The 20627-nt window shown below is 46.9% G+C and overlaps 1 protein-coding gene across 3 annotated transcripts in view; it reads left to right on the top strand.

Annotated features, from left to right (window-relative positions):
- The window catches only part of CASS4 (Cas scaffold protein family member 4), a 38886-nt gene extending 24789 nt beyond the window's left edge, over positions 1-14097 (top strand). For all 3 annotated transcript variants that reach the window (XM_070247218.1, XM_014735296.3, XM_005604798.4), the window contains 5 exons: positions 2591-2692; positions 5398-5478; positions 6927-8237; positions 9934-10011; positions 12852-14097. In XM_070247218.1, the coding sequence (XP_070103319.1) occupies positions 2591-2692; positions 5398-5478; positions 6927-8237; positions 9934-10011; positions 12852-13262 (1983 nt within the window). In that variant the 3' untranslated portion in view covers positions 13263-14097. The remainder of the gene's footprint in view (positions 1-2590; positions 2693-5397; positions 5479-6926; positions 8238-9933; positions 10012-12851) is intronic.
- Positions 14098-20627: the final 6530 nt, after the last annotated feature.

The following is a 20627-nucleotide window of genomic DNA, read 5'->3' on the forward strand; positions in this document are numbered from 1 at the left end:
CTAGGCATGTTGGCATGCCCTTGATCTTCCTTTGCCTGACTCTGTGGCTGACACTATTCTTTGCATTATTTTTTTGTTAAAGTTTAACCTATAGATCCTAAGGGTACAGCTCAGTCACTAGTATCCAGGTCAAAAAACAGAACCAACTACCACCTCAGAAGCCCCTCGCACCTTCTCCAAGTCACTTCCCCCCAGGGTAACCACTCTCTTGAGCTTTGTCTTACTTTTCGTTCCAACTTCCTTAACATAATATGCTGGCCTGGCTTTTTTTTTTTAATCATCATATAAAGAATATATTTGATATGAGTTTAAATTCGGAGAGGGGAATCTTTAGTAGTTTAAGTGAAAAGGGTCAGATTTCCTAATGAAATTGCTCTCAGACCCACTAGTTCCTGAACTGGACTTTCCTTCTGTCCCCTTAAACCTTTGAAACCTTGTTTCTCAGACATGTTCCTTTATTGGTTGCCATCTTGAACCTACGATTTCTAAGAAACCCTGGGCGTTTTTGAACCAGCTTCCTTCCACCTAAAATTCCACACACAGGAAACTCCCTTTGCTCTCTGTAGGTGGTCTTGTAGGCATGTGTGACCCACAAAGTCAGCTACACAAATAAAATGGCCTGGGGTCACAGGGGAGCAGTAGGCGACAGATGCGTGTTTGGAAAGGCTCTTGTGGTTGCGGGGAGCTTGGTGTGTTCGAATAAGCGGGGGCAGGGAGGAAGGAAGAGCAGAGGTGATAGCTGGTGGCAAGGGACACGTCATGCATGGTCCGGTCCCTGGGGTTGGGCAGGGCATGGTCTGGTGGGAGCTTGGACTTAACTCAGAGCACAATGGAGGACCATTGACGAGCTTGTCCTACACCAATCAGCCTGAGACCAGCAGGGACAAAGTCAGGTTCATTGACCCGCCGCAGAGACGGGGATCATAGAGCAGAGGAAGCACAGGCTGTGTCGCAGAAGAGGCACAGCATCACTATGGGGTTGGGGGAAAGGTGGGGTTTAGGTGAAACGTAAATGAAGCCCTATCTTGATAAGATCTGTGCAAAACAGGGCAGTGAGTAAAGGGGTCAGTGTCAGCTTGGACTGCAAAGCGGACGCAGGCTGCTCTCTGCTCGGAACCACAACGTTAGGATAGATGTGGACTGTCGTGTCTGATGCTCTTTATCTGAAGCTCTGTGCGGGGGCCGGGAATGGAGGCTGCTTCTCTGGCAAGCGTGGGATGTTTCCTTCTTCCTGACGGAACTCCAGACAGCAATGCTTCTGAGAGCCTAGGATTTTAGAGAACCAGTGAGTTAGAAAGCAGTTGTCTCTCAGAGGGAGGTTGTTTCGACACGCGACAGCTGAGCAAGTCCTTGGAGAAGCATTGGTCCTGTCCACTTGCAGCTGCTCCATCTGCATCTCTTATTCTGACCTGAGGAATGGTGGGACCCACTCGGCCACTACCTACTGTCTCAAGCCATACACATTCTTTCAGCAAAACAAACAAACGGATACTAGCGCTTACCCCATGCCAGGCACAGAGCTGGGTTACCGTCGGGAACATAGGGACCCTCAGCATCCACTGCCCTCTAAAACCGCCCACTCCCAGGCCCCCCCCCCCCCCCCCCAGAGACCTTCTAGTTCAAGAGGTCTGAGGTGGAGCCCTGGCAACGCCACTATTTTAAAATTTGCCAGTTCAGACCCGGCCAGGCTTGGATGCTGCCACCCTGGAGCAGCCGGCAGGGTGCCCGCCCCAGAGTCAACATCAGCGAGTTCCAGGGGGTTGACTCGAATCCCGAGTTCCCATTTACAGGCACAGACTCCACGGCTGAGACACGTTCTGTTTTCCACAGCAGCAAGGGCAACAAGTGACCAAGTGCCCTTCATCTGATTGGAGGTCCAGCCCTTTGTGGGGTAAAATCCAGACTCCTTCACAGGACGTTTCCGACCCCACCTCTCTCCTCCCTTTGCTCGCTTTTCTCCAGTCACTTTCGATCCTCGGAATCACCAAGTCCCCTCCTGCCTCCCACTGTTGCCAGTGAAAGCTGCGGGCCACAGCCTTCTGCTCGCCTCCTGCTCCCTATCAGCTCTCAGCCCAGGCGACACGGCCCACGACAGGCCTCTGCTTCCGCCCCAACCCCATTAGTCCCTCCACTTCAGACCCTAAAGCCCCTCTGCCTGTCTCGTTCGCAGCAGCATCCTCAGCATCACCGGATGAACAATAAGCCAGGAGTCGAATCACAGCCTCAGATCCCTAGAGAACATCAGAGCCCTGGGAAGCTGGTGGGGACTGCAGATCCCGGGACTTCCCCTCAGGACTCAGAGGTTCAGTACAACCGCCACGGGGCCCAGGAATCTGCATTTCTAACCCGTTTCCCGGGTGAGATGGACGCAGGCAGCTATGGCCCCATGTGAGGAAGGCTGTCCTCCCCGGGGAACCTCCCCACAGCAATCTGCTGCTCCCGGCCTCAGAGTGAAGGGCCACCGGTTAGGGGTGCCGGGAGAGCCCCTCAGCAGTGTCAGAGCTGCCTTGGCTGTCTGAGGGACAACCTGAATGTGATCCGTGCACTCAGGGCTGACGTGTCTTTCCCCTCTGCTCTTTCTCTCCCCAAGGCCCTCCTCACAATTCCCAGACCTGCCTGGGCCTCGCTGCCAACTCTGCCTTCCCAGGTGTATGACGTGCCTGCCCAGAGCCGGGGACCACCAGCCCTGAAGGTGAGCCTCGACCCTGGCCCTGCTCCGCCCGGAGTGTGGGGTCCTCAGTGTCACACAGATGTAGTGTTTCAGCTGTACCGACAACGGTCTTCAGGAGCTTTGATCCACTCCTGACTCCAAAGGTCACGTCACCACTCAGAAGCCAGCTTTGTCCCAGGGAGCCCAAACCTGCTCAGGAGAATGTTGTGATTACTTGAATTCTGAATATTTAAAAAATGGTTACTTTTCATTTATAATAGATTTTTTTTTTTGAGGAAGATTAGCCCTGAGCTAACATCTGCCAATCCTCCTCTTTTTGCTGAGGAAGACTGGCCCTGAGCTAACATCCATGCCCATCTTCCTCTACTTTACATGTGGGACACCTACCACGGCATGGCTTGCCAAGCAGTGCCATGTCCACACCCGGGATCTGAACCGGCGAACCCTGGGCCGCTGAAGCAGAATGTGTGAACTTAACCACCATGCCACCGAGCCAGCGGGCCAGCCCCTGTAATAGATATTTTTTATCTGTACACACAAACACACACACATGTGTATACGTCCACATATATGCATTTTTTTAAATAATATTTTTTTAGTGAGGAAGATTGTTGCTGAGCTAACATCTGTGCCAATCTTCCTCTATTTTTACATGTGGGACACTGCCACAGCATGGCTGATGAGCAGTGTGTAGGTCCGCACCCAGGATGTGGGCCCACAAATCCCAGGCTGCCAAAGTGGAGTGCACAAACGCAACCACTATGCCACCGGGCCAGCCCTGAAATAAAAATATCTTGAAGGATATCCATCACCGTCTTAACATTATCATTGGTTATCTTAACATTGATTATCTCTGGGGGATGAAATTTTAAAGGTTTTTTTTTTTTTTTTCTTATTTGTACGTAACTGGTACATCAAATTTGTGAGACCTGCTTCAGGTAATCAGAAAGCAACTTCCCTCGTTTCCTAGCCCATCCAAACTGCGCTCTCCCGCCCCGTCAACGCAATGAATCACCTGGTGCTTTGGCCACACCTGCTGCCTGGCCCGCCCAGAGACTGACGTCTGAGGTCAGGTGGGCCCCAAGCAGCAGGAGTTTTAAAGCTCCCGGGTGATTCTACAGTGCAGGCAGGGCTGGGAGCCTCAGCTCTGGGGTAAGCAGAAACTCGAGCAGGCTCTGTGCCTTCGGGGTCACCCACGAGTAATAAGAAGTCACTTTAGCAGACTCAGGGGAGGAATTTAAATACCTATTCCAGCAGCAAACGCTTTCTGTGCTGGGGCCTTCCTGCGAGTGCCGCCCTGCCTCCCCACCTCACTGCCCGGCAGCTCGTACCCACCGGCTCCTTGATGGGGGCAAACGCCCCTCCTCTGGCTGCTGACCAAGGCTCCTCTGTTAGCCCTGCCAGCGGGTCATCTCCTGCCCCATCCTCCTGACAGTCTTGCCCTCTCCAGGCTGGCTCTGGCTCCAGCCCTCACATGATCCCCATCTGGTCCCTGAAAACACAGTCTCCCTTTGCCTTGAGGGACTCCAGGCGCACAGGCTGCGCGGGGACGAGGAGAGGAGCAGGAGGCACTCGCCTTGGGCACAAAAGTTTTAAACACACACACTTGCGGGACTCCACTTCTTCCCTCCCCTTCAGCCCGGCCCTGCTGGATCCTGTCTTTATTTAAAATGTCGACATTTCGTTCATCACGGTTTTTTCACATTGATTGTGATTTCTTAAAATATCGCATTAAGATATTATTTACCTTGATTCCTGAAGTTTTTGGTGCCCACTTCAATGTTGTGCCCCAGGGGGCTGCTTCACTTTTCCTCACACTCTTCCTGCCCTGAGAACAGGCCATGCCAGCCAGCCACCAGCCTGTCCTTTGTCATCAGATTTTCACCCTTAACTTCTCCCATGCCAGAGTTAGCCACCGTGCACTAAGACCCCAAGCTCAGGTGGCACAATTCAAGTCATCGAAGGTCCCACTGGAGCACTTTCCACTTGGCTGGAGGGCAGTGACAAGAGCCCCACCCTCCCCAACCGAGGAGGGGACAGCCGGAAACCCACAGCTCCACCCTCTCCAAAAAAACCCCCTCTGCAAATTCCAGCTTTTTCTCTCTTTCTTTATAAAACCTGTTTTGCTGCTCTCTCACCTCGATTAGGAACATAGGACCTATTTTTCACATCCTAATATGTGTATTTTCTAATTGCTGTACCAAAAAATGCTAATTAGCGGTACTGGCTCTATGTCTTTTGCTGGTTACTGGCTGTGTATGTGTCATTTGGCTCAGCGTCTAGAAGTTAGTAGGCACTCAGTGAATATGGGCAGGATGAATACATGAGTTATAAGCACAGGAAATTTCTAGTGAGAAAAAGAAACAAGAAAGACAAAAGACATGTTCAGTCCCAATCTCATTTATTCTTCTTTAATTCAATCTTAAGGTTAATTTACAGAAGGAAATGAACTACTCTTCTTAACTCAGGCAACTGCCATTAATTTTCTCTGTAGTTTGTCTCACCTCTGGGTGAGAAGGCACCTTTCCACAGCACAGAGTCGATTGTTAAAAATGTACCCCATGCAGCACGGAAACTTCCACTATAAGAGCATCGTGACTAAAAGCCCCAAAATCTTCTGTGATTTGTGTTTCTATTTGAAAAAAACACTAGAGTGGGAGAGTTTGTGGTGTGCAGCCATCAGGAAGGGAAAATCCAAGTTGTCCTCCTTTGTGGTCTTTCCCCAGGAGCCAGAGAAACAGCAGGTGTATGACATACCCGCCAGCCCCCAAAAGGCAGTACTCGGTGCCCCAGCCGGCCAACCAGGCGTGAGTATGACAAGGTGCTGAGGTTCGATGCCGTGAAGACCTGAACATCCTCTGGGAAATTCTCTTCACTTGGTCAGAATTAGGAATGCAAACTCCTCATGGCAGAACTTGTTTCATTTGAGACAAAATCCCTAAGTGCCGTGGTGTTTAGGAACAAGACTAGCTAGTGGTTTAGACAGGTCCTTTAACTTCTCCATGCCTCAGTTTCTTCTCACGGACTCACTGTGAGTATCGCGATTGTTACTGCACGAAGGGCGTGATCTGCTCGCCACGACACAAAAGCCAATTGTCAAGAGGCAAGATGGTGGCAGAGAAAGGGCATTTTATTTTAGCTTGCTAGGAAGAGGGAAGATGGCCGACTAACGTCCAAAAGAACCATTTTAAGGGGGCACAGAAATTTGAAGCAGTTATAAAGGCCAGTGGGTTATAGAGGAGAGGGTTAGGAATGTTGACCCTCTGGTGTGACAGACTGGGAGTCGCCACGCCAGACCTTCCAGTTTTCATTGATGATGGCTGCCAGCATAGACTCTCGGTGTGGGGGTCATCACATTAGGAACACAAAAGAATGAAATTATCATCTTATCGCAGCTGGGAGGTACATGCACAAGCAGGGGTCATAAAATCTACAGAACAGGTGGATCTCCTGGAGGCTGCAAATCCAGCTGGGTTAGTCAGTCAGAGGTCACTCAAAGTTACAACACGGTCTCTTTTCTACAATATGGCTTCCCTTATGTCAACTTTGTGTTGAGCCAGTTTCACAATGGTCCCTGCGAAGGACCCCGTACAGTGACTGGCACAGAGCAAGAGCTCAGCAGTCCTTAGGTAAATGCTGCTTCTTGTTCTACACCCCTCGACATGTTGTGTTAAAGTCCATTTTCCTGTCTGTAAGGGAGGTGCCATAACTTGAAATCTGTAGTGCATGCTTATCATTGGATTCTGACACATATATACAATAAATACACCTATGTCCAAGGTCATTAGGAAAGATCTTACAAAAGAAGTGGCATTGCAGGAGTGTCCTGAGGGGTGCAGAGGAGTTTGTTAGATGGAAAGGAAAGAGTTGGAAAAGTATTCAGAGCAGAGGGACCAGTTTGGGTAAAATTCAATATGGTGGCACGAGTGAGCACTCTGAGCTCAGGGAAGGGTAAACAGCCCAGGAGGCTGGACCTACAAGGAGGGGAGTGACAGGCATGGTGGGGAGGCCTGGTGGAAGTGGAAAAAAAGGAGGCTCTAAAGGAGAGTGGAACCGGACCGTGAAGGGCCTTGAGTGATAACAACAATGGGGAACCCCTGAAGAAGCTTGAGCAGGGAAATGAAGATCAGATTTTTAAGAAGCACAGTGCCTGGCCCTCACTAGGTCCTCAGTATAACACACATTTGTCATATAAGTTGCTCACACCCTCTTTTTATTGTTACTAAACTGGGCGACTTTGTGTGGCTCTTCACAGGGCCAGAGTGTTCCCCTGACATCAACAATTGCCTTGAGGAGAGGCGGCTACAACACGTTACCGAGCCCTCAGAAATCAGAATGGATTTATGACACTCCAGTGTCTCCAGAAAAAGCCAATATAAGGAATGTATCTCTAACCAGCTTTGTGGAAGAATCGGAGTGCCACGCTCTCCCCAGGTACATGTCCAGTTTTCAAAGTCCTCTGAATAGCAGAGAAAGATCCCTCACTCCACACCTGCATAAAAATGCGCCCATGCAGAAAAAACTCAGCCTTCCAGAAATACCTTCTTATAGCTTTCCAGCCCCACGGGACACATTCCCTTTGGATGAGGCTGTCAGCTATAAGGTTCCTTCAAGCTTTCTGATTCCTCGAGTGGAACAGCAGAATACCAGGCCAAACATTTACGACATCCCTAAAGCCATGCCAAGTGTCCCTCAGGCTGGGAAAGAGCCGAGAAAAGCCGATGGGGCTTCAGAGAATTCCATGGACCATAATTCCTCGTGGTTCTCCAGACGGGCCACATCGCTATCTCCTGAATCAGACAGATTATCCATTTCCAGTTCTGACAGCAGAGCCAGCGTCATTTCTTCATGCTCCTCCACATCCACCGACTCTTCTTCTGGCTCCTTCTCGGAGGAGGCAGTAAAGGAACTCTCCTTGGACCTGGACTTGGCCAAAGAGACAGTAACAGCTCTGCAGCACAAGGTGGCCAGTTCTGTCGCAGGCCTGATGCTCTTCGTAAGTAGGAAGTGGAGGTTCAGAGACTATCTGGAGGCCAACATCGATGCAATCCGCAGGGCTGCCAACCACATAGAAGAATCTTTGAGAGAATTTCTGGATTTTGCCTGCAGAGTCTGTGGAATCGCATGTAACCTCACCGACAGCAACCTTGAGGCCAGAATTAAGGATCAGCTACAGACCATCTCCAACTCCTACCACATCCTGCTTGAAACAAAGGAGAGCCTGGACCGCTGCGACTGGCCCCTGGAAGTCCTTGTGACTGACACAGCCCAAAACAGCCTGGACGACCTTGAGAGATTTGTCATGGTGGCGCGGCTGGTTCCAGAAGACATCAAGAGGTTTGCTTCCATTGTCATTGCCAATGCGAGACTCCTTTTCAAGCAGAATTGTGGAAAGGTAGAGACTGTACAATTGACACCAAATGCAGAATTTAAGCTTGCAAAATGCATCCAGCTGCCCCAAAGGGAAAGAGAATCATACCAAAGCGGTGCTCCTTCTAACGAGGAAAGGGAAAGTGAACGCTCCCCTGAACTATTAAAGAAAAACAGGACAAATGTCTGTGAACAGGTGAGTTCAGAGTTCCAAGCAGTATAACGGAAGGGGGGCTTTCAATTTTTATCTGGAGTGGTCGCCCATAACTTTGATGCTGAGAATCTTTCAGTGGTTCTATAAGCTTTTGGGAGACATTGGTTCCTTTTTCCAGAAAATAAAATTTGTGAAAGTAAAGCTCTAGATGAAGTCTTATTAAGAAGTAAGATAAAGGGGGCTGGCCCCGTGGCCGAGTGGTTGGGTTCGCGTGCTCCACTGCGGGCGGCCCAGTGTTTCGTTGGTTCGGGTCCTGGGCGCGGACATGGCGCTGCTCATCGAGCCACGCTGGGGCAGCGTCCCACGTGCCACAGCTGGAGGGACCCACAACGAGGAATATACAACTGTGTGCTGGGGAGCTTGGGAGAGAAAGAGGAAAAAAAAAAAAAATAAAATCTTTAAAAATAAAAAATAAAAAAAAAAAAAGAAGTAAGATAAGGACCAGCCCTGTGGCCAAGCGGTTAACTTCACGTGCTCGGCTTCAGCGGCCCAGGGTTTCGCAGGTTCGGATCCTGGGCGCAGACATGGCACCGCTCATCAGGCCATGCTGAGGCGGCGTCCCACACAGCAAAAGTAGAAGGACCACAACTAAAATATACAACTAGGTACTGGGGGGATTTGAGGGAGAAAAAGCAATAAAAAGAAGAAAGCGAAGAAGAAGATTGGCAACAGTTGTTAGCTCAGGTGCCAATCTTTAAGAAAGAAGTAAGATAAATATTTTCATATTAAGGCAGATAGGGTGTCTTCTGGAAATTCTGAGGTTTCAGGTTTACCTTCTTTTTTAAGATTTCTTATTTTTCCCTTTTCTCCCAAAGCCCCCCAGTACATAGTTGTATATTTTAGTTGTGGGTCCTTCTAGTTGTGGCATGTGGGATGCCACCTCAGCATGGCCTGATGAGCGGTGCCATGTCCGCACCCGGATTCAAACTGGTGAAACCCTGGGCCGCCGAAGCAGAGCCCGTGAACTTAACCACTCGGCCATGGGGCCAGCCGGCCCCCTCAGGTTTACCTTTGATACGAGAATTAGAAAGGATTTTGAAAACCTTTTGAAATCTGTCCTTTGAGCAAATTTTTAAATTCCACCATCAAACTTCCTTGCATCTTTGAAAGTTATAAATTTGGTTATTGTCAGTGTGTTTCTTAGAAACGGAAGAGGAAGTGTAAACAGCCTTCCAAATTGTGTGTCATCTTCACAGCCTCCAGACTCTAGTTCCTCTCAGAAAGACTTTGCCACTTGAGTTCAGACACCATAGAAAGAACTTTTAGTTCAAGGATTGTGAGTCTCAAGGGGTGTAGCGGGTAACATGGCGGCTGGGTTGAGGAGACAATTTGGTGCCTTCAGCCCCAGTCTTGGTATCCTGCTGAAATGCCTAGTGGTGGAAGAGCTTTAAAACATCCTACAGAAGTTAGAAATTTGGATATTTTTCATTTCCTAATTTAAAAATATATATAGAATTTTTTTAAAAACAACTTTGTGTCATTATGTTAGACCATGTTGGTAGGCAAAATTCAACACTTGGGGTACAAAAGTCTCCTTTGTTGAAAATAGGCCTCAGTAGGCAGAACCATCAACAAAAATATAAAGAGGAGTGCTCAAGTTTTCAAGTGGCCTTAAACAGCTATATGGTAGTATAAAACCCTTTCAAGTGGGTAAATCTGAAGGGCTTTTATTTTTCAGAAGTTGCCTAACCTAGAAGAGAAGGAAAAACCCATCTTGGAAGAAAGGTTGGATGAAAACAAAGACTTAGAAACACAGGTAAGCATATGCTCACTCTCCAATACTTCTGATTCATACGTTTCATCCCTAGAGACGTTTCCCCCTGTGAATAATTCAACATTATGGCCATGACACGGGAGGAGATTTGGGTTTTGTGATGGTTTTTCCTTTTTCACAGTAGCAGGAACCCTGGAAATGAGCAAGTTCAGTGCAGCCCAGGATGTGGAATGTGATCCTTTATGCATGATGAGACAGCTGTAGTCGCTCTCTAAGTTTATCCTGGGTGGCACCGACACGGCGTTAAAGAGCACCGACTCACGTTCCTTTTCACCTTCTCTTTTAATGTCTCTGATTACAACAGGAAGACCATCTGAGTTTCGGGCTTGTGTATCTTCAACATCTCTTTGACGCTTGATGTTCTTCCTTTTTTCTTTTTTAAATCAAAGATGTTATCATTGTGCTTATTTTTATTGGTTACCTCCTATCGGTGGCAAATGACAGAAGTTTTCCATTTACCAATTTTAAAAGTTTCCCTTCAGTTAATATAAGTAAAAACAGTGGATCCACTTAAAGACAAAAATTAAGCAAGTTGAAATCAAGAAGAAGACAGAAAGGTGGGGCTGGCGCCGTGGCCGAGTGGTTAAGTTCATGCGCTCTGCTTCGGTGGCCAGGGGTTTTGCCGGTTTGGATCCTGAACCCAGACATGGCACCACTCGTCAGGCCACATTGAGGTGGTGTCCCATATGCCACAACTAGAAGGACCCACAACTAAAATATACAACTACATGCTGGGGGGATTTGGGGAGAAAAAGCAGAAAAGAAAAAAAAAGACAGAAAGGGCATAACTTGCGATGGTGTTTTTTTGAATAACTGAAGCCTGGGAAACAGTGAACCAGTTCAACTCCCTGGCTGGTAGGAATGGGTGAGGGAGGGACAGAGATGTTCAATGATGTGGACAAGATCATCTGCTTTCTTGGCGGCAAACTAGGAGAAGAACCCAGGCTTCCTGATGCTCAGGTCCTCAAACCCCAAACTTTGAGTCTGCCAGATTGATGAAAGTCATGCTGTTCTGTTCAATGTGAAGCACACCTTGGACAAGCGGTTCTCAAACTTAACAGAATATCACAGTCTTCCATAGGGTTTGAGAAAATGCACAGGGCTGGGCCCCACTCCCAGAGTTCCTGGCTCAGTAGGTCTTGGGTGGTACCCAAGAATTTTCTTTTCTAACAGGTTCCAGGTGATGCTGATGTTACTGGTTCAAGGACCACACTTGGAAAACCACTTCTTTAGACAGACAGTGCTTCTCAGTGGGGCGGGAAGCACCACCTACCCGTGGGCGGACAGTCCTCCCCTGTGTGGGATGGATTGTTCAGGATCCCTAGCCTCCTGCGCACTGGCTGCCTGCAGGGCTCCCTGGTCAATACCACAACCAAAAATATCTCCACACCTCTCCAGTCTCCCAGAATGAGAATCACAGGACATTTTTCATTTGCCTACAGTTAAGACTTTCAAGCGAAGATGCCAATACTCCAATGTCTAGATCGTTGCTTCTCGTTATTTCCAGCCTCTGCTGCATTCTTCTCATGTTCCCTACCCCCAGAAAGAACATCTCCACCAACACCCCAATCTTTTCTTCACTTTACCTGTCTATCTTAGTCCATTTGTGCTGCTATAACAAAGTCCCATGGACTGGGTGGCTTATAAAGAGTAGAGATTTACTTCTCACAGGTCTGGAGACTAGAAGTCCAAGATGGGGATGCCAGCGTGGTCCGATTCTGGTGAGGACTCTTCCAGATTGCAGACTGCCAACTTCTCATTGTGTCCTCACACAGCAGAGAGCAGAGAGAGGAAGCAAGCTCTTTCATGACTCCTATAAGGACACTAATCCCGTTCATGGGGGGCCCCATCCACATGACCTCATCTAATCCTAATCAGCTCCCAAAGTCCCTGCCTCCTAATACTTTCACAATGGGCAGTAGAGTTTCAACATATGAATTTGGGGGACAGGTCAGATCATTACACTGTCTGAGTGCATCTGGGCTGGGAATTTTGAGATCACAGTTAGAGGAAAGAGTCCACAGCTTCCTGGGGGGAAAGAATGAGAGTTTCAGAGGTAGCTGACTTGGCCTAGAGTTCCAGACCTTTACTTTGCTCATTGAATGACCCTAGACAGCCTCTTCTGTTCAGGAAGCTTCAGTTTCCTCAGCTATAAGCTAACAAAGGTGCTTTTGTTCATTACCTAGAGTGTTGCCACTAAGTTAGATGCTGGGAATCTTTCAGTTGTGTATAGGCTTTGGGGGGACATTGGTTCCATGTTCCAGGAAATAAAATTCATGAAAGTAAAATATTAGATGAAACCTTATTAGCAAGTAAGATAAATATTTCAATATAAGGCAGATAGATGAGAAAATTCGGATTTCTTCTGGAAATTTTTGGGGTTCAGGTTTACTTCTGATACTGGAATTAGAAAGGATTTTTAAAATCTATGAGTAAATTTTTTAATATGACCATCAAGTTTTCCTGCATTCTTTTAAGCTATAAGTTAAGTCATTGTCAATGTGTTTCTTAGAATGGGTTTCTAATGGTTTGTGGATAGAATTGAATAAGATTTTATATATGTATAATATGTAAGATTGTATATACAGTGCAATATATAAGATTTTATACATATACAAATACTATAATCTATATATAACGGTGCTTTGAAAACATTAATGTTAATTTGTTAGGCCAAGTTTATACTGTGGGGCTTCCCAAACTGAACTGTACTTTTTTCTTATAAACAGTCTAGCAAATTGAGCAAAAACAGAAAAAGGGGAACAACCACAGTCTGTTGATCGAATCTATCTCTTATCTGTTGTTTTCTTCCCCTTCTCTAGAATCCTAGCTGCCTTGTCCCCCGATCTTTGAGTCAGCAGACGCCTGAGAAGAAAATCCACCTTTCTGAACATTGCCGCCTCTATTTTGGGGCGCTTGTCAAAGCCATCGGTGTATTTACCAGGAGCCTCAGCAACAGCCAGCCCCCAGAGATCTTCATCACACAGAGCAAGCTCATTATCATGGTGGGGCAGAAGCTGGTGGACACGCTGTGCAAGGAGACCCATGAGAGGGATGTGCGCAACGAGATCCTCTGTGGCAGCAGCCACCTTTGCAGCCTGCTCAAGAACCTCGCGCTGGCCACCAAGCACGCCGTGCTCAAGTACCCAAGCCCTGCAGCCCTGGGGCAGCTCCAGGCCGAGGCTGAGAAGCTGGAGCAACACACACGGCAATTCAGAGGGACGTTGCAATGAGCCTCCTCCCTCCCTCCTTCTCGCCATTAACCTCTTAGCTTCAGCTTCACATCCACAACCTATACGAATCTGTCCTATGGGAGAAGCCAGCCTGGAGATACACCAATGAGAAGAAACAGCCACGGAGTGCCAAAGCCAGTATTACAAGTGGCTAGGCAACCCCAGGACATTGACTTATCCCAGAGAGAGTCAGGTCCTTGCTAAGTTTTTTAGCATCTCATGAAGGGTCAGTGTATGCAGTGACATACAAACCAATTTTTATATTGGTTAAATGTGTGCCTGTTTTAAACTCATTCATTCAATGCTTATTTCTTGGGCACCTAGGGTATGTCAAATTCTAGGTGCTGGGTTTATAGCAGTGAATCGAATAGCAGAGGCCATGCCCTCAGAGGCTTAAAATCCAGAGGTAAAACAGACAACAAAGTGATGGCGGGATACATAACATTTACACTGTATCAGGGACTAGAGAGAAAATAAAGTTGGAGGACAGGAGGAGACTTATTTTCTTTCAAATGATTAATTTCTGTTGCATCCGTTAGAAAATGTGAGAAGTTTTTCATTTGGATTGAATTAACTCTGTGAGATTGGTACAAATTATGTATCTGCATCTTATACCAAAAATATGTATTTGTTTGCTATTTTATCTCAAGTGAGTTCAAGATATATGCTATGTTTATAACATAACATGTTCTGTTGGGTTCCCTATTAATTTATTTTGTATGTTATAGATTCTGTGTTGATAAATTCAATATGCTCAATTAGAAAAGGTTTATACCTCAACAGTCTCAAATCTGTTACCGTTTATAATGTTATGTAATAGAATCATGAACTGAAACATCCTTTGCAGCATCCTTTCTTTAGAAAAGCATTCAGGCACCAAAGCAAAGCCTCCAATGTTTCCTTTCGTTATTCAAATGCTTCTCCCCAAAGTGTGCAGGCAGATGCAATAGAGGCCAAGTTCTCACGTGCCAGGCGAGGCTAGCAGGGGAAAAGCAAAGCCATCACTCGTGGTGGTACAGCCAGGAAGTGTGGTGCAGACAGGCCACCCATCCCCGGGCACAGATCTGAAAGTGTGCAGAGCTCCCCTTGGGTCAAAATGCCTCCTCTTCCTCTCCTTGCAGCTGGGGCTTCAGCTCCTGTTGCTATGGTTACATCATCCCTACTTCACTTCCAGTGAAGGTCCATGTCTTCTACATGCATCTCAGCCACTAAACACCTTTGCAGCCTGGAAACAGCATCTCCAGGCTGGAAGTCACCTGAAATGGTACCAGGGCCGCTTCTTGTCTGCTGCTCTGCACTTGGTAGGCACTTTTAAATTATTGACTCCTAGAAGACTGGTTATTTTCACTGAGTTAGTCTCAGGGTTCCTAAAAAACAATCCCATCTTGGTGAGGCTGGCTTCTCCACACTGGAACAGAGAGATCCACAGTCTTTGACCAGCTGTGATCTGTATCAGTTAGGACTCCTTCTGTTACAAGGGACTAAAAACAATATCCAATCTGTCTTAAGCAATAAAGGAAATTTATTGACTCAGGTCACTTAAAATAATCCAGGGTCATGGGGCCAGCCTAGTGGCACAGCGGTTAAATTCGCACGTTCTGCTTCGGCGGCCCAGGGTTCTCCGGTTCAGATCCCGGGTGCGGACATGGCACCGCTTGGCAAGCCATGCTGTGGTGGGCGTCCCACATGTGAAGTAGAGGAAGATGGGCATGGATGTTAGCTCAGGGCTAATCTTCCTCAAAAAATAAAAATAAAAAACATAATCCAGGGTCAGACTGGCTTCAAGGCTGGCTAGTTTTGGGTGCTCTGACAGTATCATCAAAGCCCTGTTTCTTAGTCCCACTTCTCTGAGTTAACTCTCATGATGGCAAGGTGGCTGTCCCAGGTTATGTCCTTCTTGGTTTGTGTCCCGAAGAGAAGAAAGAGACTTGATTCTGCTTGGACTAGCTTAAATTAACTGCCTGCCCCTGAAAGCTCCATGATGAGTGAAGCATGTAATACCCAAGTTGGCTTAGACCTAAAATTCATCCCTACACACACACACACACACACACACACACATACTCCTGTGTGTTCTGAGAGCAGTGAAGGGATGGCTCTGTCAAGAACTGTGAAGTGTGTGAGATTTTCCCCTACTTCAAATTAACAAGTTAGCCTGACACAGTCTCATGGATGCTGAGAGAAGATATGACATTCTGGGGTCAGAGACTATGTTCAGGGTCCCAAGACCACCCCCGGCTCTAATGATCCATTGGGAGGATTCACAGGACTCAGCATATGGTCATACTGATGGCCATTATCTGTTACAGTGAAAGGATCCGGCAAAGGGAAAGGCACGTGGGGTGAAGTGAAAGGAAACCAGGCTCAAGAGTCCTCCCCCCGAGGGCACAGAGGACACCCTGAATTCCCCAACGAGTGGTGACAACACGCGTGAAACATTGGCAGCCAGAGCTCACGAGAGCCTCACACTCAGAGTTTTTATTGAGGCTGTTGACATAGGCACCCTCTGCATGGCACGTACCAGAATTCCAGACTCTCAGAAGGAACGCAGGTGTTCAGCATGAATCACACTGTTTGCACAAACAGTTTGGGCTCACTGAGCCATTCTTATCAACTCCGGGGATGCTGGGAACCCTCCCCAAACCCAAGTTCCTGTACAACAACAGCAGGCCAGCCTTGCAAGCAGGGCTCTCCAAGGGTACTAGTCGGGTCTGCCATGTCAAGTCTTCGGCACAGGGACAAAGGCCTTTTCCTACAGCATCACGAGCAGCTTACGCTTCATCTGCACATCACTTCCACACACCGCCCGAGTCCAAGGGGCAGCGCAAAGGTGGGTGCACGTGATGCTGTGCACGCAATAGGTTTGTGTCACAGCCAAAGATCCCTGAGCATAGGAAGCCCAGTCTTTCGTAATGGGCTCTGAGCACACCAGACCGAGCTTTGCCTCAAAGGGAAGCGTTATCGTTGTGACGCTGGACAGCAAACAGACCTGCTCTTCTGCTCTAGAGGGAGACATTATCTCTATTTTCCAAGGGCGTTTGCTACAAACATCCTCGAAAAGACAGCCCAGAACAAAATGCCGTCAATGCCTCTGCTTAGATATGCAGAAATGCAGAAACCCCTGGAGGACCGGGTCCCAACAGCAGCCCCTAGCAGAGTCAGCAATGTTGTTGGGAGAAGGAGCGGTTCTGCACTTTACTCCAGTGGGCAAATTATTTTCTACCCAACAGTAATAATAACAGCAGCAGCACATATCTATTAAGTGATTATTACATTCCAGACATGGGTTTTTTTTTTTTAAAGATTTTATTTTTTCTTTTTCTCCCCAAAGCCCCCCTGTACACAGTTGTATATTCTTCGTTGTGGGTCCTTCTAGTTGTGGTATGTGGGACGCTGCCTCAGCGTGGTTTGATGAGCAGTGCCATGTCCACACTCAGGATTCAAACCAACGAAACACTGGGCTGCCTGCAGCGGAGTGCACGAACTCAACCACTCGGCCACGGGGCCAGCCCCCCAGACATGGTTTTAATACTTAGACGTTTGAACTCAGTTAGTCTTTCATTAGTGACATAACCTTTAATAGGTAATGAACAGGTCCCTATTGATTTCAGAACACCATATATATATATGTCTATGTAAATAAATAGATGTTAATATGTATGGACATCTGTCTATATACCTATATATATTTTCTTTGAGATGAGTTCAAAGCAAGGATCTTTGTTGAAAAAGTACAGAACCATTGGGTTTAAAATAATGAAAACTGCTGCTCTTAGCTAAATGTGTTTCCTTCCTTTTTTTGAAAGAGAGCAGTTATGGGATGACTTTCCACTGACTGATTCCATAGGATAAGCACTGCTGAAAAAAATTTTAAAGGAAGAACAAAATCACATTTTTTAGCTTTTGGAACTTTTGCTAAATATTTTTCTTCAATGCTCAGAATTCTGTACTGGTTCCTCTCAAGGAAGGAAGAGGAAATGGTAGGTGGTGTGGTGGTGGTGGTAGTGGTAGCAACCTGACCTCAATTAAGTTAAATTTCATCAGGAGGATGGAAGCGGTGAGGAGCCTCGTTAAGAGATCTTCCAGTGTGACAAGCACAGGGCAGCCACGGTTCTGGTTTGGTGGCAACTATTTATTTTTTTTGAGAAACCACCACATTGTTTTTCACTGTGGCTGCTTTTTTTTTTGGGGGGGGGCGGTGAGGAAGATGGGCCCTGAGCTAACGTCTATGCCAATCTTCCTCTATTTTGCACGTGGGATGCTGCCACAGCATGGCTTGATGAGCAGTGTGTAGCTCTGTGCCTGGGATGCAAACCTGCAAACCCTGGGCCACCAAAGCAGAGCGCGTGAACCTAACCACTACACCACTGGGCTGGCCCCTGCAGCTATTTTTTTAATAAAACATCTTTTAAAATTTTATGTTCTCCCCAAGTATGCACCCAGGTCTCCAAAAGCTGCCTGTTTGCAAAAGTGGCCCATTTGTGTAAGCTGTTTGCTAAGGTCCTTTTCCTTTCATACATCCATTTAACAAGTATTTATTGAGCACCTCATCTTTGCCCAGGCCTCTGCTGGTCACTAGAGACTCTGCAGGGACAACGGAAGGCTCTGCATCAGGTGGCTGTCACTGGAACCAGCGGAGGGGGGACCTAGGCCCAGGGCCAGGGTGAGGGTGAGGTGAGTGAGGCGCTCTCCTTGGATGCAAAATGTCAGAGGGCTCCCCAAAAACTTAGTAATCAAATTATATTTTGATGCAATATTTTAAATCAAAATCAATGCAAAAAATCTGTGAACAAGACATCAAAATTTAAATTTATAACATGTTGGTGGTGGTGATAAGTGCAATGAAGAAATTAAACCAAGGTAGGAGGTAGTATGCCAGAGGAAGGGTGCTCTTTTAAACAGAGAGGTCAGCAAACACGGCTCTGAGGAGACGGCCCAGGAGCAGAGGGCTCAATCACTCAAGGGAGCCAGCCTGGCAAACTCTGGGAAAAGTGTTCCTGAAGAGGGAACAGCAAGACAAGAGCCCAGAAGTGGTCATGCACCGGGAGCCCTCGAGGGCGAGGAGGATGGCCAGCGCGGCGGGAGCCCTGGAGCCGAGTGAGGCAAAGAAAAGTGGCCAAGATGAGCTGGGGTGTGGCGAGGGGCCAGTTCACGTGAGACCTTGAACGCTTCTGCGACATTTTAAGTGCTTCCCTAAAACTGCAAATTAAAAGTTATTTTTTGTCTTGAGTTATCTCAGTAATCACCTCAATTTTCCACTTGGTTTTATTTTAATGCTCTTTGCGACATCCTCCTAAGTGCAACCTTAAATGGTAGGTGTGAAGTTCTAAAGAATCCTCACACGTAGTTTTTTATCCTTTCACGCTAACTCTTAAAATGGGTTACTCTGCGTGTTGGCATTTTCCAGACAGAATTTTACAGTGCAGCTATGGACGAGCACACAGGCAGAGCTAACAGGAAATCCAACCCTCAACCGTTTAGAAGTCTGAAATATTTGGGAACTATTGTAACAGGCCGTAGAAACAATTAAAGTCCTGGTTCTTAGCTGGAGCCTCAGGGCGCTGTGAACAAAACACATGCACTTATAAGCTGAAGCAAAATTTCCCATGTACTAAAGGATATTTTTCAGGGGAATAAGTCCAAAGTTTTCATCAAATTCTCCAACAGCTCCAATGATCCCAAAAAGGTTCAGAAATCCTGGCTTTGCTAGAAGGTGAGGGTTTTCTCTTTCATGATTTCATTTGTCTCCCACCCTGCAAGTCCACAGCTTGACTAGGGGAAAGGTGTCACAAGGATCCTTCTAAGGGAATATCATTTATTAGTTCGTTCAACAAAGGCAGTGGAAAGAAGCAGCAGATAAGGGCACCTGTTTCCCAGTGTGGGTGGGAGAACAGAATGGCCGAAATTAAGTAAAGCGCTGAATATAGGGCCTGACACGCAGCCAGCTCTCAACACAAATGAGCTGCTATTGATGATAATAAACCATACAGAAATTTTAGCGTGTACAGTCTGTAGCACAGAGCAGCCCAGAGACCAATATTCTAAAAGAGGAAACCAAGGAGGAAGACAAAAAAAAATCCAGCTGCCTGAGCTTCAACGCTCGCACAGCTGGCACCGCTGGGTGTCAGCAGCAGCTTTGAGGGGTGGGAGGAGTGAGATTAAAGAACATGGTGTTTGTACTTAGATGGGCCTCATCTGAGAAAGTCCCTCAGCTTCTACTCACCTGCTGTGTGCCCCTGACCCAAAACACCTCGTATGTCTGCGTCCCGGGTGTGTCACGCCTCCAAACCTCCCAGTGTATAGTCACGGTTTAATAGAGAGCAGCTATTTTTATTTTTTCTTCCCCAAGTGAACTTGGTGAGGGGCAGGTTTACTTGCCAGAAAAGAGCACGGGTTTGAGAGTCTATCTAAAGATCCTTAGGTTTCTGCCGTTCTGGATCTGATTTTCTGTAGAGAAAACTAATCTTGGAAACATTCTCAGCTCTCACTTACTAGCCGTGTGACCTTGGACAAGTCGTTTGATCTTTCTAGCTTCTGTTTCCTCACCTGTAAATGGGATTCTTATCAGTCTTAGGGTCTGCCAAAACTGGGCTTGTCTGGCCTCTCTGAAGGAGTCTGCACTTTCTTTTGGTTTATCCAGGAAATTAATATCCAGTGTGCCAAAGACTCCTCCAGGCACTGAAGGTGCAATGGAGAATAAAACAAAGTCCCTACCCTCACAGAGGTTACAATTCTTGTGACTGGCCTAAAAAATCATAAGCCAATGAGAGACCAACTGATTAAAGGGTTTACATATTCCTTAATTCCCATTAATTGCAGTAACAGATAACCCAATCTCACAGCCCTTCAAGTTTTCCTATCCACAAATTTTCTGTTCCCACATGGGAATATTTTCAGCTTTTTATGATTCCCTTTGGTCAACAGGCTAACGACCAACCACAAAGGTCCACCTTGCTTGCAGTAGATAGGCCGTCCCCTAATATTTATAGCAATTAAAGAAACAAACGGAGAGACACTCAAAAGCATGACAGCAAACAGTCATGGATTTCAGCAGGGCTTTTGCAAAAGACTTGTGTTCTCATTATAGATGCAATACAGCCTGTCTCTTGGAAAAGGCATGGAAACATCAGTGTACCTTTTATATCTGCGTCTGTTTTTGCTTGTCTGCTTTTCAAGAAATAAAAAATTTTAGCTTGGGCTTCAGGAGGCTGTGAATGAAATACACACATGTACAAACTACGCAATATTTCAAATACATACAATGTACCTGGCAGTATCAGGAAGTTTCAGGCCTTAGACAGAGACACTTACTCCTCCAATATCTCCTTTAACATCCTTCACAGGATTTGTTGTTGAGCGCTTAGG

Source organism: Equus caballus, chromosome 22 (genome assembly GCF_041296265.1).
Source record: "Equus caballus isolate H_3958 breed thoroughbred chromosome 22, TB-T2T, whole genome shotgun sequence".
Taxonomy (NCBI): Eukaryota; Metazoa; Chordata; class Mammalia; order Perissodactyla; family Equidae; genus Equus; species Equus caballus.